The sequence below is a fragment of the Haemaphysalis longicornis genome, unplaced genomic scaffold (assembly GCF_048455015.1).
Source record: "Haemaphysalis longicornis isolate Haplotype H1 unplaced genomic scaffold, Haemaphysalis longicornis Haplotype H1 scaffold_7, whole genome shotgun sequence".
Lineage (NCBI taxonomy): Eukaryota > Metazoa > Arthropoda > Arachnida > Ixodida > Ixodidae > Haemaphysalis > Haemaphysalis longicornis.
Window position 1 is genome coordinate 85,361,230 of NW_027526422.1, and position 27,198 is coordinate 85,388,427.

Consider the following 27,198-nt stretch of genomic DNA (forward strand, 5'->3'; position numbering starts at 1 on the left):
ACGCCAAGCTTTGCACTGTTATAGTTAGCGTTACAATTTTACATTATTGCATTGCTAAAAATACCTTTTCATGGGAAATAAAAGCAGCTGTAATATATAAGGCACCAGGATATTTTTTTAATCACCACAGCACCGTTATTTTGCTGCCATGTTCCGGACACAGTTTCTGTCGACAGGTTTTGGGCCCACTGTTCGGTTAGGCGGAAGCGGATGCGCTGCGTTTTCTTCCAACTAATGCAAGTAACGCGCGGAGCTGACGCATTAAAAACAAATGATAACACGTTTTAAGACGCCCTCCAAGGAGTAGCGAATACGTGTAACGTGGATCTTCTTCTCCACCCAACGAACGCAGTTTATGTCTATTTACACCAAGGAACAATTTTTATTACCGCTGCTCTACCCCAGGCGTACGACGAGGTGTGCAAGGAATTATCATTCGCTTTCTTTGTTATCTTCCTGCCTTCATCATTATTTCTGTTACGCATTATCACCCTCATTATTAGTTTTTTTTTTCCTATTCGTCTTGCACTTCCACTTCACGCTTTGTTGCTTCATTCCCCCACGGGGCTTCAGGCCTGATTTACGCCGGCGGCTAATGAACCTCGTCCTTTAACTAAGTCCCGCGCATAAAAACACAGATTCGGAACACGAACAGAGAGGCATTCGACCGTACACAGAGGAGTCCTCCAGGAAGCCGCTCGAACGGTAAAAAAATAGCAAGAAGAAAAAAAAGACGGAGAAGACGAAACAAAGCAAAGTAGTAAAACCCCAGTGTAGCGAAGAATCGAAGCTCTTCAGCTCAACTCCCCGACCGTCCAGGCCAGGCCCGCGTACACACACCCTCCTGTCTTTAACACTCTCTCACGCGAACGAAAAAAAAAAAAAACGGAGAAAAAAATCGGAAGTTCGCGCAAGGACGCGCGTACGAAGAAGGACGATCAATTGGTCAGGCAGCGCCGGCCGCCGCGCTTTCGTATACGTATACGCGCGTGTGCACGGCGGGAAAAGCTAAAGCGGCACGGCACATACTTGGCGGACGCGCCGTATCAAACGTGAATCGAATTCGGGTCCGGGGTCGGAGAGAGAAGAGGACGAGCGGCACGTAAAGTCCCTCCAAATTAGGCTCGGATCGGCCTGAAGCTGCCACCGGTCAGGCAGGCGCCTCACGGGGGCCTAGCCGCGAGGACGAGGGAGAAATAAGGGGGCGAAGAGGGCGTGTCGAAGTATAAGCCAGCATTCACGGCTCGCCTGAGCGAGGCGTTAACGGAGACCCGGTAGTTTGACCCGAACCAGACGAAAGCTGAGCGTTCGTACCTCCCCCCGCGCCGGCCAGAATAAACATGAAACCGCTGAGCCGCGTAACGTGCCTGCGAGTCGAACGAGTAGGACGAGAAACGGAGGGAATGCTGCTGCCGCGGCGTGAGCTGGTAGGAAAGACCGTTTGCTCTTGGTTTCCCGGATTTTCGTGCGCTTCTTGTTGTTCCGTGATAGCATTGGGAACACTGGGAGGCGAGGAACCAGGAAAAGAAATGAAAGGTGCGTAAACCGCCTGACTAATAAACTCGGACGAGAAAGGACGGCGGAACTCATTACCACCCGACGTAATCGTGCCATAAAATCTACGGTAAAACAAAGGATGACGGCTGGGAGTGCGTTGTGGCCCCTCCACGTTTTAGTCGTTGAGTCAATAGGCGCTCTTTTTGGTTCGCAAATTCACCTCACGGTTTCGACCTTCCGCACGCCCGCAAACGCCCTTTGTTCAAGCGAGATGACAGAATTAAGCGCCAATCGTAACGATAAGGAATCGTAAAGTCTGCAAGTGCTGAATTTTATATAACGAGAAAACTAATTAAAACAGAGTTCAACGAAACGGTATAGGGCACGCGAGGTGAAAACCCCTCCTTTTTTAAAGGCGAGATCCTTAGCCCGGAGCAAGTGTCTCGAAAGGACAATCATTTGTGAAAACTAAGCTCATCAAGACACATGCAGCAGCTAGTTTGTTATTCATTAGTCGTGTTTGTGCTCTCCTTTGAATTTTAGGGGCGAAACACTTTAAGGCTAAGGCTTGTCCGGCGTCCAGGCTCACGTCACAGCACCGTGTAAATCGAAACATCTGTGAACAAAAGGTTCACAAAAGGTTATATATATATATATATATATATATATATATATATATTAAATATATAGGGCGAGAGAGAGAGAGATAGATAGAGAGAGAGAGAGAGAGAGAGAGAGAGAGAGAGAGAGAGAGAGAGAGAGAGAGAGAGAGAGAGAGCTCCTGGAGAGCCGTGCTGCGTATGCACGAGGAGCATTGGATTGGATTGGATTAAATTGAATTGTATTGGATTGGATTGGATTGGAAATCGTTTTAGCAGCAGTAAGCCCTCTCACTGGTGATTTACGGTAAGAACGATCTCCAGTGCTTCACCCACTCATCATGATTCACTTCGTGGAGATGCGTGAATTTTGTTTCCTCCTCAACACGATACCATTAGAATTCCAGAGAAGATTGCACCTGGCCTAGGCTTTTTCAAACATCATGCAATTCAAAGATTAAGCAGACCCAAACCTTAGTCTCGGTTCTCATTTTAATCGTCGCCCTTCATGCAATTCAGCGAATTCAGTGTTATTCCCAGGGAACGCACAGCAACTAGGGCACTGATTTTAAAACTTTTAAGCAGAAAAGATCGTTAATTCCGCATCTATGACTTGGAAATTTCGCCCTCGGCTGCGCAGTTACAAAGGCCCATGCACCATACACGGAAATCTGCAAGGCGGCGCCACTATTATCCGAGGGTGGTCTGTCAGTATACAGGAACCGTAACAAGAGTGGACTGGAACGCGTTACTGACGTATGACGAGCACAGCCGGAAGTACGATCGATGCTTGTTCCTGCTGGAGCAGGAAGTTCCTCCGAAGCCCTGCAATGCCCCTCAGCTCCGACTTAGTAACGTGTAATTCCCGCGCACGCGGAAGAGAAGGCGTCAATAACGTGAACTCTCCGCGTGCTTCCGGGAAGGGAGGCCGTAAACCGAGTAAGGGCGCGCCCTTTTTTTTTGCGCCACTTTGCAATAAAAGTCCCTTGCCTGTCTCCACTCCTCCCTGTAATCTATGCAGGCAGAAAAAAAGGCAGGGAAGAAAAAAACAGATGTGGCACTACACTGCACCTATACACGTGTGTACCACACGGGGAGGTTTGTGGTAGAACCCTATCTGCATAAGTGCATAGGGAGGCCTTTACATTTACTTGGATGTAAGCTAAAATGAAGGAATCTTTAGGATTCAAACGCCGTCACGCGATCACGTTTTAGAGATGTCGGCTTAATCTTTGCACAACCTCGATTGTTTGCTTACATCAGTGCCATACACACTGCGTTATTGTATCGTAAGGACAATCAGTGCAGGCAAACGGTGCCTTGTTAAGGGTTCCATTTGTAAGATCTGAATACTACGCATTGAAACCAAGCGAATAGCCATTATTGTTACCGATGTAATCGTTTATCATCATAATTGAGCTTACCGCAGCGGCGGAGTTATTAAGGCGGTCCGTTACTGAGGTAGGGTGACGAGTTTGGTTCCCGACAGAGGAGGCCACTTTTTATGGCGAAATGTCGAAACAAAAACTGAAAAGTGTATTAGACGATTCAAATTAGGCCTGCGTAGTCCTCAATGGATGGACGTACGAACTGCAGAAATTCGGGGCGAACGGTGGACTCAGCTAGCACTCGATAGAAGTGGCTGCCAGTCTCTGGGAGAGGCTTTCGTCCGGCACTAGACACAACCAGTCGTGATGATCACGATGATGATGATGATGATAAGTCTCCACTATGATTCGCATGATGGGCCGGATCACTTCTTGGACATGTGAAATCTCAATTCCAACACTGATCTCAGAAACCGCGCCATGTGCACGCTAGAGATACGATAAGCTACACGTCCGAGGCGATACTGGGAACACACAAGGCAAGCGACTACAAACACTCAATTTATTTCTTTTACAACTCTCCGTTTGCTTAATAAACGCGCTCAGGGAAATCAAAACTTGCTGCAAATACGAAGCATTGCGCGAAAGGGGGCGGGAAAAAAACGCCGCCCGGTGACATAGTGTCTGGCACAGCAGCAGAAATAGGCCTTTTCAACTTCCTCGTACGAGCAGCAGTATAATTATCGGCGCACTCGACAGGGTCACACGCCTGCGCATGCGGAAATCTTATCAGGGCTTAAAGAAAGAAAAATTTCTACTTCTCGCTTAGCAGAAACATGAAAACACCCAAAAATGAGGTGGCAAGGAGGTAAATGAAGTCCCGAAGGCAGCGGCAGCTACCATCACTCCTGGAGTGACGAAGACCGCGGGCCATCCGCCAGACGGAGAAGCCAAATGAAACGGTTGTGAAAAAGTTCGTTTGCAAGGAGAAAGTCTAATACGGTGCGGTCGTGTTACTCACCCCGGATCGAGTCAATTCTTTGTTTCCTGCGGGGCTAGTAGTTTGCTTTGTTCTTTTTTTGTCTTCGTCGTCCACCGTCCACAAAGGGTTCTCGCTCTTTCCTTCGCCCTCCGTCGTGTCGAGCTTAATAAAACCTGGCTGGTGCCCAAAGCGAGAAAAAGGCTGCCCTTGTCTTTCTATTTTCGCTCTTTCTTCTTTCTTTATTTTACCGCTCCGTTCAGATAATGGTCTCCCTCGTTGGGTCCTGTCGTAGGACGCGGTAATAACAGGCTGGAAATACGAGCTTCGAATGCAGACGCACAGCTTGAAGAAAAAAAAAATCAAGCGACCAATAGAACGAACGGATATCCTACATAATTCCGGGTGAGTGATTAGACTTTCGCTCGGGCGGGACAGCGTTATAACGGTTCGCGCAGACGACGTGTCGCCCTGAGGTGACGCAGAGAAAAATATCGTTACGAAGAAATAAAGAGGAAAGAAAACTTCTGCAATTAAAACGCGATAAAAATCACACCTTGGAGTGATCAAAAACAATTTTAGGAGTATACTATATGTAGGACAAAAAGTTTCGCGCTTTCTTTCGCCGTCAGGTGGCAAAAGCGCATACCTTAACGATATGTCGTAGGACTGGCCAAAATACTTAATAAATCACCTCTATCCTGGATGCTGTCGTCGAACCCACGCCTGATCAATTCAGATGCCGCCCGGGCTCGTTTAATCCTCGCATCCAAATCCCTGCGAAGGGCGGACGGGGCCATTTCTCCGCTGACGATGGTGCGCGCGATTGATGAATGAGTGTTCCATCCGGCGCGGACGCAAATTAGTTTCGCCGCGTGATGAGGCATTCACTGCCCGCTGCTTATCGCACCGGTGGTGACCCGGAGCACGTTTCGGGGCTGAAAAGAGCGTGCCCGGTCACGAAGTTCCAGTGGCGATGGCTGCTGACCAATTTCGTCCCTCACTTGGTGGCGTTTACAATGCAGGACCCAAAGAGGGCTCAGGAAAACTATCCGTTATCGATCGCGAATGCCCCCGCTTGTCTGGCCCCTCTAGCTCCCCGTCTCTCTCTGTTAATCTGTGGCTGAACTTATTTTTTTCATTTTTAGGCAGTAAACTTTTAGAGACTAGGGAAAAATGTGGCGCTAGTGGCTATAGGCGAGCCGAGCTTCAATGAGTGTGGCGTTATGAACCACTGAAAAGCATTCCATTTTTACCAAGAACGGCTCGCGAACAAGCTCAAAAGTTGCCTGTGGCTGCAAAAATCGCCATTCTTGTTCGTCAAGATATGTTAGAAGTTTTGTTTTTTCAACAACAAGTATGGCTTAAAAAAGTGTTTTTCATCGGCAATGTCCGTAGCGCGCAATTGCATTAACCCAAAATGCGCCAGTAAATAAAAGCTTCGAAACCAACACAAAGCATTCCGGCTGGTCTATGTGTACCTTCAGGGCCAGTGCGTCCTGCCGTATACCTGCATTTCCGCACCGCAGCCGGCGCAAAATAGCCGTGTACGCAATGCGGTGACGGCGAAAGAATTCGATACAGCTCTCCTCCCTCTCCTTCTCCCTTCACCGATTCTTCGGCGGCAGGATCGGTCAAACTCGAGCAACCCACCTTTTGCTCGACCACGGCCCAGTGTTCCCCTTCTTTGCTCCTTTTCTCAGTTTTCTCCTAGGCTCCGCAAGTCGGCTCTGGTTGTCGTCGATTGTAGCCATGCGGCCACCGTGTAGCCTTTGTCTTATCCAATTCACCGCTCCTTCTTTCCCGCGTTTTTCTTTCGCCCACAGTGATCTCCGTTTTCTTTTCCTCTTTTTATTGTCTCAGCCCCCCGCGTAGCAAGCTCGCGTTCTCGTACGAGCATCCGCCGGCGAGCAGTGAGCGGTTCGATACACGGTGACCGGCCATCGGTCCGCTAAGAAAAAAAAAAAAGAAAAAAAAAACGAACAACGGACAAGTTCGTATATATCTATTGAAGCAGCTAACTTTCTTTCATCGAATGACAGGCGACGTCGGTCAGTCCCCTTTCTTCCTTTTCTTCCAAGCTCCATGTTTCTTTTCTGCACTCGTTGTTACACTCGTCGAGGCTACAGTAGCCAGAGAAGCAAACAAAAATTTACCATTCGCCAAGTGGTAAGTGTATATACGCGGCGGTTCGTTTCGGGGATTCGGGACAAAAATCCGACCGGTCCACCCCGCTCTTTTTATATACGCCCGGCGCGTCTTAAAGCGAGATCCGCGCGTGCGCAAGTTGAAAACGGCTGTGGTCGAGGAGTCTCTATCGAATTACCCGAGGTTCCTCCCATCTTTTTGTCCGCCCCCTTTGTTTCACCGGCCTCTTCTTCTTCTTCTTCTTCTCCTCAGAGTGCTACGCGGCTTTTCCTATGGCATCGAGAAAGGAGACTCTACGACCCAAATGAACAGTTTCCGGTCTTCCGCTCGTTCGCAGCCTCCCCCTCCCCTCCCATCCCTGTTTGAAACGAGAGGAGATTTGCAAATGCGCGAAAGGAGAATCCTCTGGTATACGGGGGCTTTAGAAGAGCGCACCTTCCCCATAAGACCTCCCATTTTTCCCCTCTGCGAGATTCCATTTTGTTTCGACGACGCGTGGCTTAATGCGACACGGAAATTGCGCCTGCCTGTCTGCATCTGTAGAGATAACTCCTCCTGTTCTTCGGCTCCCTTCGCTTCGCGATTCTTCTGTGCGCTGCCTGGTTAGCTCGTTTCAATAGATGGGCGGCGCTTCTAGGAAATAGACTAAGTGAAAGCGATGTATAAGGTTCGCTGTTTCATGTTGGACCTCGTTCTCTTGCATTGAGGTGTATTATTAGGAGAAGAGGAGGCGAAATAAAGTTACGTCTTCAGCGGCGATGCATGTGTGCTGAGTTACGAATTGTCTATAATGTGGTACTGTCTTCAGGGGCAATAATCACGATAAAAATAGATAAAATATAAGCCTCCCTCATAAAAATGTTTAACGAGATTTAGTAAACTTGTTATAGAGATTGCTCGAAAGAATCCTACAAACATTTTGTCAACATTTTATGAAATATTTATATTGAGTTTCCATTACAAATTGGCCAGCTCGCTTTAATTATAGAGCCAAGTCAATAGACGTTATCGCTTTCGAAGGTAGTTTTTTATGAGTTTCCTATCGGGTTTTAATAAAAAAATTCAATAAGCTTTCTATCAAATTCTTGCTGAGTATAGTCGCAACAGCCTGTTGCGTGTGAGTCAGGTTTGAATATAGTTTCTGGCGGATTTTTATTAAATTTATGGCAATTGTTTTTTTATAAAATTGTTATTGAGTACAGCCGTAACATCCTGTTGCTTGTGAATAAACTTTGAATAAACTTTTTGATGAGTTTTTATTAAATGTGACTGAATTAGCTTTTTTAGAATTATCATTCAGAATCGTCGTAACATCCTGTTGCGAGTGAGTCAGCTTTGAATGCAGTTTCTGACAGGTTTCTGTTAAATTTATCTCTATTAGATTTCTGTAAAATTCTTATTGGGCCAGTCATCAGAACCTGTTGCATATAAGCTAAGTCTGAATTGATTTTCTGGTGAGTTTTTATAAATTTATCTGTATCAGCTTTCTATAAAATTCTTATTGAGTAGAGTCGTAATATCCTGTTGTCTGTGAGTCAGGTTTTCTGGCAAGTTTTAACAGAGGAGCTTTGTAGGGGCTCGGACTGTCCGGCGGTGATGTCCGTCATCCCAGGCGCCATTGCTCCCAAGTGCTCTCAAGACGAAGTGATGGGACGTCCATCGCGCGATCTCTGTTGATGCGGCGAGGCAGGCGGCGCAATGGCACCCCACATATATGCGCGGATAAACTACCAGACCTCCGTGGGTGGGCTATAGAAACGCAATACAGAGTCTATTGAAAGTCAACACGATGAAGGCAATAAGATGCTTGCTGCGTGTTCGTAATAAGATGTTTATTGCCTGTCTAATGACCACAACCCACACATAATGAGTTCGATCAACCCCAGAGAAAGGCAATACAAAGTCTGTTAAAACTGAATATAGTGAAGGCAATAAAATGCGTGTTGCATTTTTGCAATAAAAAGTTAATTGATTTTATATTGGCTACAGTGTTTAAGAAGGGAGATTTGGTTCATTCTATAGAAACGCAAAATGAAGTGTATTAAAACTCAATGACTTGAAGGCAATGAAATGTTGGTTGAGTTTGTGCAATAAAAAGTTTGTTGACTTTCTAACGAGCACAGTCTACAAGCGATGAGTTGTAACTGACTTTTTATTGACTCTATAGAAACATAATAGGGGGTCTATTAAAACTCAACGTTCATTGTCATGAGGGCTGTGTCCCTTAGCGTGCCTGTGTCGTCTTGGGCAGTCTCGAAGACACTACCCATTGCGGTGAAGGAAAATCATAATCGAGAAATAGCGTGCTCAGGCGATTCTCGCGCAGATTAGGAAAAGATTTCGTAGACGGCCGTTTGTACTGTTTTTTTTTTATTGGGCAGGATGGGAGGCTATGTAGGTGAACGGATTGCCAGCGGCAAGAGATGGCGGATCAGGGGGAGGAGGGGTGGTAGAAATGAACTCAAAGCTTCCAGAAATCAAAGCACTAATAAAAGATAGCATTCATTCAAAGCTGCGTATACAAACTCAAAGAACGTGCGGAGCTAGCGATGCGTTAAAGTCCTGATTATTAGGGGGAACTCAGTGCGGTAGGTTTTGCAGCCAAGTGCATTTTTTCACGCGTCCCTGCCGATGATTGTTGCTAAAAAATGATTTGAAATGGTGATTGCTATTATGATGATGATGGTGATGAGGGTGATGGCGACAACGATGATGATGTGATCCCTCGCCTCGCTTACGGGTCTAGTGGCATCCTGGTGCTTTGCTAACTCACCCAGGACGGACGCCGTACCTGCCGAAGCACGCCACAAATAAGTTGACATGTATGTGTTCTACAAACACCGGAGATGACTGCAGCATAGGAAACCGAACCCCCACAAGGTCCATTCTGCGCTGGGTTAGCTGGCGCATTGAGGCATACATGCCCGCGAATGACGACAGCCCTTCATCGCGGAAAAAGAAACAGTAGGGAAGAGTAGGGGAGCAATGAGAAGAAACATTTACTTGATTAAAGTTTGAAAGATAAACAGCAAGTGGTTTGAAGAATTACCGGTGACACTAGAAACACGGCAGCTTATGTTACTGCAATACCTACGCTCATGAATCACAAAAATTAAAAGAAATGAAAGCCCTTATCGATGATTACAGCATATCTAGTTCACTTCAATTGCAGAAATATTACAAATTAAGGGTCTGCGAAGTAATACAAAAGTAAGATGCACACTTGCACGATAACCAACGCTTCGTGCCACGCTGGTGAGAAAGATTACGAGGGTACGAAAAAAGTAAAAAGACGGTATGAATCCGCCGAACATTGAGGCACAGGAAATCCAACAAGAACGTCGTGGGCGCACGGGCATAAGTTTAAGGCGTTCCACAGTGAGAGAAAAGTTAAAACTTAATATTGCGGCTGATATGCGCTGTCTTTTAGCGCCATTTTTCGTTTTGTTTTTTTGTTTTTATTACATGGAGCTCATTGAAAAACCCAAACAGTATAGACGAAAGCAAAGAGTAAGATTCAGCAAGTTCTTCAACCGGGCGTGGTTAAACGGGAACGTCGGTACAAGGCTGTGCTGGTATTAAAAGAAAAAAAAATAGTCTTGAAAGGCCACCCGTCCTCGACGGACTATTTCAATATTTTTTGGTTGTTGGTGTTAGACATCCACTCTTTCCCGCCTCTTCCCCAAGCCCTAACTAAATTACTGAGCGTAGTTTCCAACTCTTGCTGTGACTACAGCGCAGTGCCGCCAAAAGGAATAACAAAGCAATCCCTAGAAGAAAAGAAAAGAAAAAAAAAACAAAGAAACATTCGTAAGAAACAGATAAGAAAGTTAGGAAGCTCGACGAAGCGTCAAAGAATTCCTCCGCGAATCTCCGACGCGTGGAGACAAAAGGGAAAAAAAATTAAATGTCTGCGCTAGCTAAAGGTTTCGCATATGCTTTATCGGGAAAATTCTTGGGAGGCACAAACACGAATCGATGAAAACAAGCCGAGAGTGAAACAAAAAGCGCGTTGGAAGCCCAAAGAAGGGGCGTTGGAGGATGGTGGAGGCGCTCCAGAGACACGCAGGATCAAAGTATAGTCTCCGCTCGGGCCGAGAGTCGCAGTGGTTGAGGCTCGTATGCGCACGCATGCATAGCGGGGGCACATAATACTCGCTGACGTCCGCAGACGCCCGCACGCCATATGGAGGTGGGTGGGGTGTGCGGGAAGAGGAGGGGATCGCGGAACGCCTATAAGAAAGGAAGTAAGGATGGAAGCTTCCGTTTCGCGCTTAATTAATCCGGAAGAACGATGGGAGGGACAGTTCGGAAGCTGCGGCTGTCTTCTCCGCGCCGTTGTTCGGCGTAATCATCATCATCATCAGCGGGAGCACCCAGCAGCAGAGGATGAAGAAGCAAAAGATAGAAACGACGACGTTTCTTCATTTCACGCCTTATCTTGGGGATCCTTTTTTTTTTCTTTTTCATTATCCATGCTGTCTTTCTTTCTCATCACGTTCTCCATGAGCGAAATTGCGTGTCAAGGAACGCGCCCACACCATGCCTTGGCAGGCGCGACTTGGGACTTCTTTTTTGTAATATTATTCTACGCAATGACATTATTTTTCCAGCTCTCCTCCTCCGGTCTTCCACCATTACCTTCACTGTTTATTTTTGTTTTTAAATCGGCGCTTACCATAGAGGCCCGGCAAGTGCCCGTCGGGCGATGCCCCTGCGGGCTTCTCGGCGTGACATCGACTCTGGTAATTGGAACGGTGCCTGGGTACTGTCATTTTAGTTTTTTTTTTTATCGGCACTCCAAAATTAATTCCCAGGGGTGTTCCACTGCTGGAGCCTGGTGGGATTTGAGTGTTGTTTGCATTACTTTTTATCCGCACGCAAGTCTTCACTTCTCTCCTTTTTAGTCACCGTCACGTTTAGTACGGAGCTGCCACTGACTTCCGTCAACACCGTCGTGATCAAAACATAACGAGAGGAAGAACTACTTCCCCTGTCCTTGGTGACACTGCTATCGCTAGTATTACTAATAATGCTCTACGATCTGGGTGAGTGGCTAAGGACGTTGCGCTGCTGGGCACAAGACCGTGGCCGTGGACGCCATTCTCGATTGATTGTAGGGTTTAACGCGCCGAAGCAACGCAGGCGATGAGACGCGCCGTAGTGGAGGGCTCCGGATTAATTTTGGCCACCTGGGGACCTTTAACATGCGCCGAAATACACACGGGTGTTTTTGCTGTTCGCCTCCATCGGAAAAGCGGCCGCCGCGGCCGGTAATCGAAGCCGCGTCCTCGTGCTCAGCAGCACAATGCCTTAGTTACTGAACCACCGAGGCGGGTTGGACACCATTCTAAGACGTGGTGGTGTGTTTGTTTGATGACGGCGAAAAACAAAGACTTTTATGCGAGACCGAGGCGCACGTTAAACAACTTGAGGTGGCTTTAATTTTCGAGGAGCGGATCTTGCTCGCAAAATCTTACTTGCACCTTAATTTCACGCCACTATTGTCGTGACTACTATCGGAGCAAATATTACTGCTCTTTATTCATTTAGCTCCAGGAAAATAATGCTCTACAGAATCTTCTGATCAGAAATGTAAAGGTATAGCGAATAAACTTCGATACTCCTGTTTTGGTAACCTTCAAAATTGTTTTTTGTTGTTGTTGGTACGTGTTACGTGTAAAGTGAGAGAAAGAGGGGGTATGAAAATTAGATATATAGTAAGGAAAGCAAGAAGACTGTTCGGGTGGGAAGGCAGATACATAGGAATGCATCCAGTCCAGCTTTGCGCAGAAAGTCCAGTAGCCACTTGCAATATTTGTTGCCTTGCACCCCGTGGCTTCAGTCATCCGGTTTATCCAACCGAAGACCAGCGCGTCTGAGCGCTTTGTCCCTAGCTGCCTTTGTACCATGGTATATCCGCATCAGATGCCTAGTATCCATCCCAGCCCCCAGAGGCCGGCAGTTAAGACAGCCTCCTACGCCGAAATAAGAAAGTGTACAGTTTAATTAAAGCTGTACTGTGTACTGAGCTGCCTTTTCAAGTGCTTCCTCCGCAACCATAGCTTGACAGGTGTCCTGGGGAAACGAGCTTTGTAGTGAGCTGCCTTTTCAAGTGCTTCGTCCCCAAGCATAGTTTGACAAGTGTCCTGGGGAAATGAGCTATTTAATTTCAGTAGCGCATTTATTTCTTCTCAAAACCGGCATTTGCACGTTGCGAAATTCCATTATGACCGACGTTCCATTTTCAGTTTCTTGTGTTTATTTGTCTAATTAATAGTGTATTTATACTCAACATTTCCAAAAATGTATTTTGTTGTGCGTATTGTTGTATTTCATTTACCAGTAAGAGCATAATACCATTTCCATCGGGTTAATACAGCATTTGTATCATCATTATTTGTTTTTTTTTTCTTTCCTTTATCTTCTATCTTTCTGTTCTGGGTCATTGTTTTCAATGAGTGCGATCTTGGTTTAGATTTATTCTTTATCAGAACTGGAGGTACCGCCTGCGGTTGTAACACTGCGAACTCCTACTGTGTTTTAAAAAAATGTCTCCCCCCCTCCATATCTCCTTCCAAACAGAGCAGACAGACAGAGTAGGCGTTTCCGGCCTTCGCAATGCCAATAAAACCTCACTGCCTCCCCCGCTAACGCATTTTCCTTCTGAATTGTGACCCAAAACGTCGGTCGGAGAGTAGCTGCGCGCGACAGTGCTCGCAAGAGAAGCGGCGCTCGCTGTAAGCTCGTCCTTCCGGACCATTTCCCCAACGAAGCCGCGACATTCGCCAGCAGCAAGCGCTACGTATGCTAATATCTATCGCGCACTCGCCGGTGTAGCGTATACGAGAGACCTCGGCGGCGGCGGCGGCGGCGGGCGTTCTTTTCCTGTCGTGAACCGCCGCCGACCGAGTTCTTCCTCAGCAGCGCCTTATCGTTATATTTTTTGTTGTTTCGAATTTTGCTGAGTCTTCCGTGGGGCGGTTTTCGTTACGTCCAATTTCACTCTGTTTACACTGGCTCGTTTTATTGCCTACGGGGCCTTGTGCCGGCACGCGCCTCTGTCGTATAAAACGTTAAGAAAAGGAGAGCTTTCTCCAAGGTGACGACGTTTCCGGGGAAACGTTATAGCGTTGTGCGTTCCTTCTCGCGTTTTTTCCCCCTCTCTCTCTCTTTATTCTTGGGTAAACTTTGATGGGATCTTGCGACGATCGGGTCCTTTTTTTTTTCTTGCGTTCCGAAAACTTTTGCAACAAAAAAACAAGGCCCCTCCTCAGAGATGGCGCAAGCTACTAGCGCAGACTTTACCTTTATAGAAAACTTCGTTTCTTCAAAGCACTCTCCTCGATACGCGAAATAGAAGCATGAACACTTCCGCCTTTCTTTTTTTTTTTTTTTCTTTTTGAAACTTCTAACAAGCGCGCAGGAACTTGGATACAATATCGAAGGGATGGAGGAGGAGGAAGGAGCTTGTTTGGTGCGCGGACTTTGACTCCGTGGCGTTGTTAAACAACGGCGGCGATCAATTTCGTAGGTGCCTTAACGCGCCGTGAATACACAGCGGCCGACGCGTGCGGACACGGGGGGCCGGCCGATTGACTGGAGCGGGTCATTTTTCTCGGCGACGTTATCAATCTCACCGGCTGGAGTTTCCGCTCTGGCGAAATCGATCGACGACACGGAGAGGCGTCGCCTCACACCCCTCTCCTGGCGCTGTGCTTTCCATGTTTGGACCCATGAGATCGTTTTTATTTCTCGAATGTTATTTTTGGGCGCGGAGGACTTACATATTAAGGCCTAACGGTTAAGGTATACTGATTTGATTTCCGATACAGTAAAATCCCTATACGCTTATGTGTTTACATTCGCTCCCTTCGCCGCCAGACGGCTCCTTAGTTGATTATGATAAAGTCGAACCCGCCTACGTCGAAGCAGAAAATTTCAAATTGCTGCTTGTAATGAAGAATATGAACTTCTCCCGTGAACATTTTTTTAGTTAGTGCGTGGGCGTTCCGCATATCGGCTTATAAGTTATATCGAACTATTTCCTAATTTCATTTTAGTTTGATATCCCCGAGTTCGACCACCGTTTACATATAATACCGGCCATATATGCACAGCTCGGTTTCACCTCTTGTTTTTTCGTGAAGAGAGTTGTATGAAAGACAAAAAAAGCAAAATTTACAGAAGGGCGTATATGTCAACCTGTTCAGACGCCCCTGGATGAACGTTGTGCTCGAAAAGCGCGAAATAGACCAGGTTAACATTGGCCTAATAAAAACACGTCGCACAGAAAGGCTGCATAATTCCTTCTCTCTCGTAACCTTCAATAAACATAGGGGCTGTGTTGCACTGAGTTCGTTTGCTGATTTCACTACATTTTCGCGCGAGGTGCACCTAATAAGGCTTTTGTTCTTGCAATGTTCCGTGCGAAATTCCCTACTTCCATGCACACTAGGTGTACATGGAAGTGCTCTTATGGAAATGCAAAGGAATGCGTATGAAACATCTCATGGGAAAAAGAAAGTCCACTGTGCTAGTTGCTACCGAGTGACTTAATATTATTACTGAATTTTCGGCCCCATTGGAGCCGACTTTCCAAACGACGAGTGTAAGCCGCAATAGAAAGAAGTCGCTCCTAATGTTTAATGGACCGAAGAGCGCGAACTGACGCTGGCGAAGGACGAAGAAACCGCTTAATGTGAGAGCATACTCCCTCGCACGCGTAGCTTTATGTCTGCCAGGCCTTCTGCGCTAGAGCTCTCACGAGATAATGTAAATAAAAGAACCGCACTAACACGCACACCTATCTTTGCTTCTGCTGGCCACTATGGGTAGAGCTCTTAGGAGTCAGTGTAAATACAAGGGCCATACATATCCTTTGGGTTATCTGAAACCGCTAGCTAGGCCACCATCGTATGCACAGCCCACCGTTCCGTAATGGCAAGAGATAAAACAGCAAATAAAGGATGTACGCCTTTAGCAACTTCCGCCATTAGCACTCGGTAAGTGCATACGTGAAAGTTGCGCACGTGTGTATTGCATACGCTGAAATACTTCCGTCAATATTGCGTGTTGACGAACCGTTAACACGCAATATCGTGGCCCTTTTTTTATTTGAGGTTCGGAATCGACTTACGAGGCCGTATTTGTGGATCAGGGCATGCAACTTCTGAATGCTATGTCCATTTTCTTTAGATGTAAAATTCTGGAAAGAAAAAGCTTATGTCTACACGAAGGCGATCCCGTGGTTCAGCTTCACCCCAATGCCCTCGAGTGATCAGTCAATGCTGCCAACAAAACAAATTCAGGGAATGAAGGCAACGTGCTAACCATTGACTCAAAAAAAGTGTGGTTGATTCCTCTATCATATGAATCGGTAAAACACGGAAGTGAAATGTGCAGCGAAATCTGCAGTTGAGCATGATTCACGGCCCGGCGGCTGTCTTGTGGGTGTGCTGGGCGAGCGACGTCCTGCTGGCGGGTCGCTTTGGCAAAGGTGTACTGGCGCCATTTCCATGACGGATTTGACGTCAGTGAAATCTTGGTGTATCCCGGCATAAAACCCTTTCGGGTTAAAACATAAAACCCGAAAACGAACAACCCTAAGTATAACATGCTCTTTAGTACTAAAAGTTGCTTCTCCGCAAGAAGACCCTGTGTGCAGGGGTGCACCCTTTAGAGGTCGCCTGCTACGTTGTACAGGCCTCATTTCCCTGACGGATATTACGGCAGTGAAACCTTGGTGTATCCGGGAATAAAACACTTTCGTGTTTAAAAAAAAACAATGTCTGCGCTGACGCACTGCGCAATGCACAACTACAAGATTGCTTTGCGTGATGCGACACCACAAACCGAACTTATGAGTCAAGCCGCATGCTCGACGCCGTCATTCACCAAAATTTGGCTGCTGGCTGGATGGATTGGTCAATCGAGCGCATAGTGGTGAATAGTGTCGCTAGATAAGGTTACAGAGTATATCTTTTCTCCTATTGTACCGTGCCGCCGCCGTGATCATTGGTCAGTTCGCACCACGTGACACTTGTTTACACTGCGACGGTTCATGGGCGCCGCCATTTTGTTGTTTATGCGTTTTGTGTCGGTCAACTGGGGCAGCTTCACCTTGTCCTCCCTACTCTGCGGCTGCGCGCGACTGGTGTCGTTCAGAATGCGAGTCAAAGATAACGCGTTTCGCAGCATTTCACCTGAAAAATTGCGCCCGAAGATGCCGTTTTGCAGCTTCTTCGGCAGTGTTGTTTACAAGTGACCTCGTCCAAGTTAGCGGTGAAACCGCAGAAGCGGCAATCTTGCAACACTCATAAACAACAAAATGGCCGTCGTTGCTCACTTGCGTGCCACAGCGACGTTTATTTTTTGTAGTGGCACTAGTGGTGAAGCTGAACCGCAAGATTCTCTTATCCTGCTTAAGGATGTTTAAATTGTGACAATCGTCATTATTAGTGCCGCGGACACGCGACACGCTACCGAAATTTGAAACTATCGGGTCAGCCACTGCCCTTGGTACCAAAAAGATACTTCGTGAAAAAATGTGCGCGAAAGACAAACACTACACCACAATACAACAAAAACTGCGGACAAGCGTCGTTTTCTGCGTCTTGCAAAGCGTTTGTTTTGTGCGCGTGGTTGTTTCACAGGTTTCTGTTGTTCCATCCCAAGAAGGCAAACAAAAGGTCAGAGGCGCTGGATATAAGATCGCGATAAGGGGTGACGCAGAGCGTTTTCCGATACCGCAGCGGCGCTCCGCGTGCATTACATCGTATTCAACAGTGTGTGAAGAAGGCGCATTCTTTCACGCGTGGTGCTGTGAAGGGCCAGCCATTCATGCTTGCTAGCTCTTTATACAAGCTCCCCGCCGAGTCGTCCCTTTTCGCAATACAGACTGTCACGCACAACAAAGCGAAGCACATTAATACAAAGCGAACCCTTACTTTAACGCCAGCCGTTATTTCCGTCCCCCTCTTTGTTTTCCTTGTTGTCCGAGTAAAGTGAACGTGCAAAAAGTGCGGTAGCGGGGAACAGCAGCGGAGCGTGTACTTCGGCCGCGCAGACGTTCCCGGCGGCCTTCGGCCCCACGTGTCACAGGCCGGGCTATTTATCATAGGAAAAACGTTCCTGTGGGGACACTACTGCAACGTAGGTCCTCGAGAAGTAAAAACCAATTTATTTTTCCCGTCGTCGGGTGGCGAACTTTGCGCGGGGGGAGGGGAGAAGATAGCATTTTGCCGGGAGCAAAGGGTGTACGCTTATGTCCATTTTATTATTCTTTGTTTCTTTGTTGGTCCAATGTAGGGAAACAAACTAGAATAAACGACTGTCGCGAAAGGAACCGAGAAAGGCGGGAAGTAAGGAAGGAAGCGAGTCGTTTGGTGTGTTGTGATTGGTGGGCCGGGCTTTGCGTAAGCGTTGGTCACCTTACTTGTCCCTGTTATTGTCTTCTTCTCGTTCAAATTTCGCGCCAAAGCTCTCGCAGTTTGACCCAGAGGGTTTGCTAGAGAGTGCGCGAGAATTTTGCTGCTCGCGAACTCCGGAGGTTTTTTTTTTCCGCGCCAACAAATGCCTTCCACCACCGTCGTTGTTGGCGCGTGCTTGCTTGGCTGGTTTCGTGTTTCGCACGCACGCGTCCCGCTTTCTGAACGCTGTATAATCGTAAGCTGAAAGCTTCCCCCTCCCCTCCTCTTCTCCCACACCCTCCCAGAGGAAGCAAGCTGAAGGGGGGAGCCAAGAACTCGAATTTCAGCAGGAACACCAAATTCGGACAGAGCCTAAAGGGAGATTTATTTTTTCGCGTCACGCCGCTATTTACTGCGTGCCAATCGCGTTTACAACGTAGCTGCTTTGAACTCGGCATTTTTTGTCGCTGTTTTGATAAGAGCCGCGAAGACAATGTGTGGGCGTTGTGAGGCGCGCTGAGCTGAGGGACGGTTGCGTTCGCAAGAACAATGCGCTGTTTGCCTTCGAGTTCGAAATGGACTGGACCGGAGCGAACTTGGCCGGTCTCCGGCCCGTTGGAAGAAGGTGCGCGCGGATTACCAACAAGACAGAGAAAGAAGTTTAACCTGGAATTCTTTCGCCGATGTATTTCCTCTGGGAGGCATGTAGCCGGACCGTCAAGGCGCCGTATAAAGAGATGCTACGAGCGCACATTAACTCCACCTAACGTAGCAAGCCCTGCCGCAAGCTGGGCTGACCTCCCCAGTTCAAATTGAAGAGCTCGTTCTCTCTCGCGAACCCCTAATTACTATGCCGAATCTTCCCACAATGCGAGTCGGGCTGCTTCTCATTTATCATAAACATCTCGTGGGCTTGGAACACGTTTGTGAACGCCTATACAAAGTCTGCGAACCGAACGTTTGAAACAAAGGAAAAGGATGGGCGGGAGGGGAAAGGAATGTTCAGAGATCTCTCGGCGCGCATGCTTGCAGAAGCCATGGGAGCGTCCAGAGGCAGGCACCGGATACTCTGATACAGTCTCCCGGCAGTAACAAACGGCTTCGAAATTAAACTACGGGGTCAGGAGAGGGCAAGACAAATATTGCACAGGGAGTAGGATCGTTGCTTCGCTCACAGCGTGAGAAAATAATGAGAGAGAGAGAGATAAAACAGTTACTGAGCTCTAAAGGTGCGAGTGGATCCTTAGTTCAGGAAGCCATATGTTACCGCACCGTCTTAACCCGGATTACAAGGAATGCTTTGTCCTCGAGGCGACCGCTAGTCAACAGTATCTACCACTACTCAGGGGAAAGAAAATAATGATCTCGATGAGAGCGGAGTCTTTCACAAAGAAAGCCAGCGGTAAACTCCTCTGCGGCGAAATAAATGCCATCGTCATCACTGTAGCAACTTACGCCCATTCCTACACTCTTGCTCCGCGAAAAAACCGCACCCCTTTTGGGAGGGAGCATGAGAACGCACTTACGGGAGGAGTCGCTCTACCGAACCGGGTTACTCTACCTCGTAGCAACTACAGATCGGGCGCTGCAACTTGATCCGACAGCAGCGCCATTCGCCCGAGAGAAGCGAGCAAACCGCTCAAGCGACGAGGACGGCGCTTCCTCTTCCTTCCGGCTTCCTCGTAGCTCGACACCGACGCGTCGTCTTGACACGCGGGCACTCGGAGCACAATGCTCGCGCCCGCTCCCGTCTCCGTCCAAGACAAACGCACACGGGCGCGATCCCTATCGAAAACACACTGGCGAGCCCGTGTACAGAGCCTGCTGCGATTGTGTCGCCAGGGCACGCGCCTCTCGGATCTCGACGCGGTTCCGCAAAGTGGCCCCCGGACGCGCACCATTCAGTGCGACGACGCGAGGGACCCCATTGTCGTCTCGGACTCGGGCTAAGGAGAAACGGACGCCAAAGTGGGGGAGCAAACAGTCGAGGAAGGGATAGGCATAAGAAATGGTCGTCACTCCTTTCCCCGCGGCCGAGATGGTGTCAGTCGATAGGGGAACGACATAATAGCAGTACAGCTTTCTTCTTTTTATTTTATACCCTTTTCTGTTTGGAAGAGGAGGCTATCTGAAGCGCGGTTGTTTGTCCGCTTAATGTCCTGGGGGTCCTTTATTATATTCATGGCGATCGAACGCCACATATGTTGCAATAAAGCGCAGCAGTATCTTTTTTCAGAATCACCAGATGTCTTAAAAGTGCCTGCAGAAAAGTTGAAAAACTTTGGTTGGTTCCTCTGTCATAGCAATCGCTAAAACAGGAAGGTGAAATGTGCAGCGAAATCTGCAGCCGAGCATGAATTGCGGGTCGGCTGCTGTCTTGTGTCTGTGCTTGGCGAGCAACATCCTGCTGGCGGGTCGCCTCGGCGAAGGTGTACTGGCGTCGTTTCCGTGACTGGTATGACGTCAGCGAAATCTTGGTGTATTCCGGCATAAAACACTTTCGCGTTAAAATATGAAACCAAAAAGCGCACAACCGTAAGAATAAGGTACCCATTAGCACTAAAGGTTGCTTCCTCACAAGAAGACCCTGTGTGCAGGGGTGCACCCTTTACAGTCCGCTTGCTTCGTTGTAACGGCGCCACTTCCGTGACGGATATGACGTCACCGAAATCTTTGTGTATCCGGGAATAGAACACTTTCGTGTTAAAAAATTCGGTCACCTTCGCAATTGAGATGCGAAAACTGAAGAAACAGCTCAGCTGGTGATCTTCACAAGCTTTACTTGGCTTTTCTACATAGCTTTAACTTCCCGCTTCCTTTGCCGACGCTCGGCTTCTTCCTCGGGAGAGAGCATTTTCTTAGGTCTGCCCACCTTATCTGTAGATCGATCACTGACGCCGAGCGCACGCCGTCTCTCTCAACTAGGAAAACACGTGCACATCAGAGCTTACGTCATCACTAGGCGCAGCCAATCCCCGACGCGTGCCTCCCCACCCGAACATCTGCGCCGCTACGCGAACTCCCCACACCTGCTCGTCGGCTCCTTGCCTCCTCGCCACTTCCCCTCAAACGTCTTGGTCTAGCATATTCGCCCTCTCCGCTTTGCTACGCCGGGTTTTGAGCGACGCACAGCACAGTTGGAACCTAAGCTAACACAACTACGCTGTTAAAAAAATGTATATATTGTAACCGCGGAAGCTTGTCGCTCCCAAAGCAGCGGCTGCCCTACTTCGCCAACCTGCGTTAACCCTTTCATCTCTCGTGCTGCTTTTTAATGTTTCTCGCCACTTTCCCCGAGCCATTGATGCTTTCTTTCCTTTCTTCTTATATGTATCTTATCCGTCATAGATCACAGACAGATTTGCGCGAATAACCTTAGTATGAGTTACCTTTTATTTTCCGTGAGCAGGTTATGCCCATCGGCACAGCCTGTGGGTTAGTAACAAGTTAGTTAATAGCGCGATTGAACTGAACTAGCGGTGCACAAAGCGGAACGAAAATAAAGAAAAAGCAAAAGTAACGAAAGCTTAGCGGTCCCCGACTCGTTACAGCGTGGTTACACCCACCCATAAAATCCAGAGAAAAGCGAAGCAAAACAAGAACGAAAACACCGAGGCAGCTTTTATCGCGGCCGCTTCATTTCTCCCCAGAAACAAGCGGGTGGAATAATTTAGTGCGAAGCTGAGATCAAGAAAAAAAAACAATATTTTTCTTTCCCGACTACAGCAGGTTAATTTGCATTTCGCTTCTGCAGCACAGAACCAATTCTCTTGTGCCTACCTGAGGCGCCCCTTTTCTGCTTCTCTTTATCACGGGACCCCGTGCGGAGGATAAAAAGCTCATGCATGAACCCGATTTGCGTTCACCGCACTTTTTTTTTCACTTCTTTTCTTGGTATCATACCGGGAATAGTGTCGGGCGCAAACAAAGCCGCTTGGGTGGTCTTCCTTTCCACCACCCGGATGTATAGTGGCCGATGTATTAAGGCAACTTTCTCCAGCGAGCATCGGTTCAAACGCGCGTGATTGCCTGTTGCGGGGGCTGCCGTTGTTTCGTGGCGGACACGCAGTATAAATTATGCGCGCTGCGGAGAATTAGAGGATCATTGCAGTATCCTGACCTTCTCAATTTCGCGTAGCTAAACAGTGGAGAGAGGGGGGGGGGGAGGAGGGAGCTACGACAGTGACCGTTTTGTTGATAGATGTCATTAAAAAAAGGTAAGTAAATAGGAGATGAGCTCCAGAGGATTGGAATATGCTTCCGAAAGTGAAGGAAGATTTAATATTTTTGCCAATCACCCGCATAGCCTGCCCCGATGCATGTTTTGTTTACTGAAGACAGCACTGTCGAGTTTTCGCTTGAAGACTCCCTCAAGTCGATGTCGTAATACGGGGGGATTGATTGATTGATTGATTGATTGATTGATTGATTGTAGGGTTTAACGTGCCGAGACTACACAGGTTATAGAGGGCTCCGGATTAATCTCGACCACCTGGGGATCTTCAACGTGCGCCGAAATCTCGAACACACAGGCGTTTTTGCTTGGGGAGGGATTGTGAGCCTTGAGTTTTACGAACGGGGCATGGTTTTCGCCAATAAGGACTCATTTGTCATCTCTGCCAATACAGGCAACAAGAATGATGATAATCATTTTCTTGCGCATGCATCACCATGTTTCACCAAAAAGTGGCGCACTCATGGTGCCACAGCAAAAAAGAAAAAAAAAATCGCGCAAGTGCATTGCTTCAAAGAAGACATTAACGTCACAACGCTGTCGCCCCGAGTCATCCCTGTTCGCACAAAGGATATCTCAAACAGCGCTTGCCTTTTACTGGACCAAGACTGTTACGGTTCGAGGATGATCATGGCAGGAACAGTGACTTACAACGCCGCCGCTAAAAACCCATGCCTATTGCAGGGTCTCGCAGCTCGACGTTCGGCTTTCATTAACTTTTACCTGATTCGTTAACTTCGCGCAGTGGTTGAAGTAGTTTACAGGTCGCTGACCAAATTCAAAAATGTAAAAAAGTCAAAGCGTAAAAAGCTCAGAAATATACAAAAGATTAACTGGGATGAACCTCAGATAATAACAACAAAAAGGATGCATCAACCCGCTGAAACTGAGTGCCTCATCATCCAGACAATTCCTAGCACGCCTAACAGGACCGATGACGCCTTGGACCTACTACCTATGCAAAATCACTAAAAACGCTGCTGAGTATTACATAAACTGGGGACGTCCAGCTGGTCGCTTCAGGGGTGAACAAGGGAGTCGTAGTGCTCCCGAAACGTCATTTGTATATTTTTTACTTTGGTCAGTGATCACTGAACTACCTCAACCATGTGTCCTGACTAGACGGTATACACCGTCAAACTCTTGACTACACCCGCGCTGTGGTATAGAAGCTGCGACGGGCGAACTGGTTCTGGCAGTAATGCGCAAAAAGAAGTACAGTAAAGTCGTCGTTATGATAAAATCGAGTCATTCAAATTTTCGCTTCACTAGAAGTATTTCACGGTCATAACTACACTGCGTGGAGGGCAAACTAATCCAACTTAGAAAGAAGGATCGCTTTTAACGAAGTCAATTTTTTGGCCAAACTAGTTCGTTAAAACGAGGGTTTACTGTAGTTCCAACGTTCGTCGTCTGTTTCCACGCTTCCCCAGTTTCCGATTCTCTCTGCAGCTTCCCCAACGGAAAGTTGGCCGATGCATCAAGGGGTTAGCTAAGTAGGAAGCCGTGTGTGGAAAAAGGGATAGGAGTTGCCCGCGCATAGCGATACTTTACAGGATGCTAAATAAGGTCACACTGTGGCTCACGCTTATCCGCAGATAAGTTTTGTAATTTACGCGAGTCACAAAACAAATGCTGCAATATATTAAAGCTCATGCAGCCTAAGGGGCTCGCGTCGCCCAAGTTTTCTGTAGGATGAGACGATGCAAAACGCTCCAAACATTTAGGCACCGACGAGATAGGGAAAAACCGATTATGACGCCCTCTTGATTGGTTCTTTTCTTTTGGTAATTTTAGTCCCCTGTGGTTTATGCACTGTCGGCTTTTGTCTAAGTGCCACAAGCCGATCATAACAAATTTGTGGAAGCTCGCTTCAAGTCGCAACTCTTCGAAACACTCACAGCTCAAATTTGGTTCAACTCTTACACTAAAACAGTATTGGTGCCTAAATTATGAAATTCGTAACAAGTGTATAGTTGTTTCATTACGTAGTGTGCAGGACGGTACGAACGCTAGTTTTGAAGCACTGCGCAAAGAGAGCAAGTATTAAAATTCATGCACGACAAATGTACAAGGCCCGACGTTTCGCGCAGGACGTAAACTTTAACGGCTCAAACTGGAACAAAACCAGGAGGAGAAGGGGTCACGGAATCAATTGGAGAATAACACGGCCGGTTATATCTTACGCTCATATTGAACGAATCTTTGTTGAAATGCTTATTACACTTTTCGAGACGAGTCCAGCACGAGGGCTGCTTTAATAGTTTCTGCGTCCCGGCCATATTTACAGCGTTGTAAGAAATGGAACGCGTGCGTACAAAGTGCACTTTGATGCAGCCCAGTATGTCTTAAGCAACGTAGCCTTTTCAACGCGCAAACACGTTTGCTGCGTTTCATGGGAAATGAATTCCGTGCACCAGCTGCTTCACTGTTTACTCGTTAACTCGATGCTCGTTTACAATGCGAGGGACACAGACTAACGCAACGATATTGGGTGTTTCGAAGGAGAAACGGACCCAGGGTTGATTGCCGTTTTCCCGTAAATTGCTTCCGGTGAAACACGTACTTTCTCTGGGCTACGAGAAATGAATTGGTGTGCGGTGTTTGCTTTTTAAATTCCACGCCCCGGGGGAATCTCCAGGAGCAAATAAAACCGAACCCACGTTTTCTCTTCGTGCCAATTTGTTTTGATCGCGTCCGTAGCAATAAGGAGAAGATGTCGTTTTAACAGACTCCTCACATCGGGCAAACGAAAATGGAGGACGTCAGACAGCAGCAGTTTGCTTCAGCGCGGAAGATGGTTAGCCTCCGATACACTCGCTTAAAATTATAACACGAATCGTTCAGTTTGCGCGAGGACAACAGACGGGAACGGAAGCGACTAATGCGCGAATGCAAGGCGGATATGCGAGCGACACCGAGCGGAAACTTCTGCTCGATTCGCTCGTTTAAACCATCGAATCGGGAGCCGAACGAAACGAGAAAAGAAACAGAGAGAAAAAAGCTCGCTTAACGACTAGCATCAGTATTGTGCCGCGCACGGGAACGCCAGATTACCTGCACGCGCCAGGAACGCAGGTGCCTTAAAATTGTTTCTTCCCCCAGCCATCACAAACTCAATGTCGTTGGTGCGCGAGCCGGGAGAAGAAAGATGTCGCAAAGAAAACTGCGCGCCACGCTTTCGGTTTTATATTGTTCCCAAACGAGATAGTAAACTACGCGCGCACACGCGCGTCCGTGTATACGGAAAGAATTTGCCCGCCGGGCGGCGGGCCGTTAAGTTTCGCCGGGTGGCGGGAAATGGGAGTGTCATTTGTACACCGCGCCGCCCTCTCTCGTGCCCCTTTACCCGCCGGAGCGCGTTTCCACGCTCGTTGCGTCCTTTTGTTTGGTGTCTGTGCCGCGTGTATCGGCACGCGCTTCGCAAATTGAGGCATTCTTCCCGGTGCTGAGCTGGCCCGGGTGCTGACAATGCTTTCTCCCCCTCTGCCTTGCAGGCGAGCCCCCGGAGACTGGCGTGCCCTGTCGCGCTCATTTTGGCCGTGACGGCGGCGGCGGTGCTGCTCATCCCACAGGCCGAGAGCAGTGAGTTCCCCATCCGGGATCCTCCTTTCCCCTCTACCTCTCTTAATCGCTTGCGCAATCGCTTTGTTTCGACGTTTTCGCGCACAGGGATGAGGATGAGGAGAAATCGGACCACGGGGAAGAGTGAGTGAGTGAGTGAGTGAGTGAGTGAGTGAGTGAGTGAGTGAGTGAGTGAGTGAGTGAGTGAGTGAGTGAGAGAGCGAAGCTTTCTTTGGTTCTCCTCCCGGTTTTATGGGGAGCTGCTGCTGCTGCTGCTTTCTTGCCGGATGCGCCGCTGTGTTTTGCCTTAGACAACATAACTCTGCCTTCTGCGTATCGCACGTGAAGGGCCGGCCGGGGAAGCGACCCGCCGGGGTAGGGGATACCTGGGGAAGTGCCCTGTTCATGCGTGTAACCCGTTCTCTGGGATTTGGGCTGGTGGCGCCATGGGCACGGCGATTCAGACGTTGAACGTTTCCCGTTACGTCACGTATTGCTCGAGGCACTCGCCACTGCTCACAGTCCTGAAAAATCAGCAACTACATCAATGACAGCAACGCTTAAGAAATGTAACACGCAAGTTCATTTTAGCCAATGTGTATGCTGCGATGAAAGCTTCGCGTTACGTGGGATTCACCAATTTTTATATCATTTTCGCCTACACAGCAAACAGGGCGAAAATACCTGAGCAAGGTTGGGATAGTGGTGGATTGAATGAGTGAGTGTGGGAGCAAGGGAGACGAAGAGGGACGTCTTAACGCGTAAGGAAACACCAGTATGAAGGAACTGCACCGCTACAACAACGAGCAAGAAAAAAATGGTTTTCGACAAGATGACCGGAAACACTTGTCGCCCGCACATTACCGGAGCATTTCAGTGGGATTTTTGCCGAACATGCGTTAGGAACAAGAGGGCCGAGCAACATGCTTCAAACGGGCACGCACCCGTAACGCCTACGGTTATTTAGATGGTACACAACACGTTTGTAAATCAAGACCGACGGCATTGTTGCGCATATATTGACTGGCCCACCAATGAGCTGTTTTTCCAATGCAAACTCAATTAGCAATGGCAGCACGAGAGGCGGCGAACCGTTTACTCAAACACAGCCTCTAAAACAGAGATTTCCTTTTTGTGACAAAAAATTTACTCTTCGGGTCATAGTTTTAACTAAGTGATTAAGGGTTCCGGATAGTTGGTAATCCATACCGCTACACACCGCAGAAAGTGGCAAAGACGAAGAAAAGTTATAATGATGATGATGATGCCCTCAAAGGTTTTGGCACATACCCACAAGGGGGATTGGCCAAGGCTATATAAATCCCGTGTTGAAATTCGACACCCACCAGCGCTTTTGTGCGTGTCGAATTGCTTCGTCTTTGTCAGTTTGTGCCCTGTGCAGTGGTTTAAATAAGTGTTAAAAACGTTGTGCATTCTA

The 27,198-nt window shown here is 47.9% G+C and overlaps 1 protein-coding gene across 2 annotated transcripts in view; it reads left to right on the forward strand.

Annotated features, from left to right (window-relative positions):
- LOC144146032 (uncharacterized) overlaps positions 1-27,198 on the forward strand; it is a 99,230-nt gene that overhangs the window by 17,509 nt on the left and 54,523 nt on the right. For both annotated transcript variants that reach the window (XM_077677952.1, XM_077677953.1), the window contains exon 2: positions 25,694-25,781. In XM_077677952.1, coding sequence (XP_077534078.1) covers positions 25,694-25,781 — 88 coding nt within the window. The remainder of the gene's footprint in view (positions 1-25,693; positions 25,782-27,198) is intronic.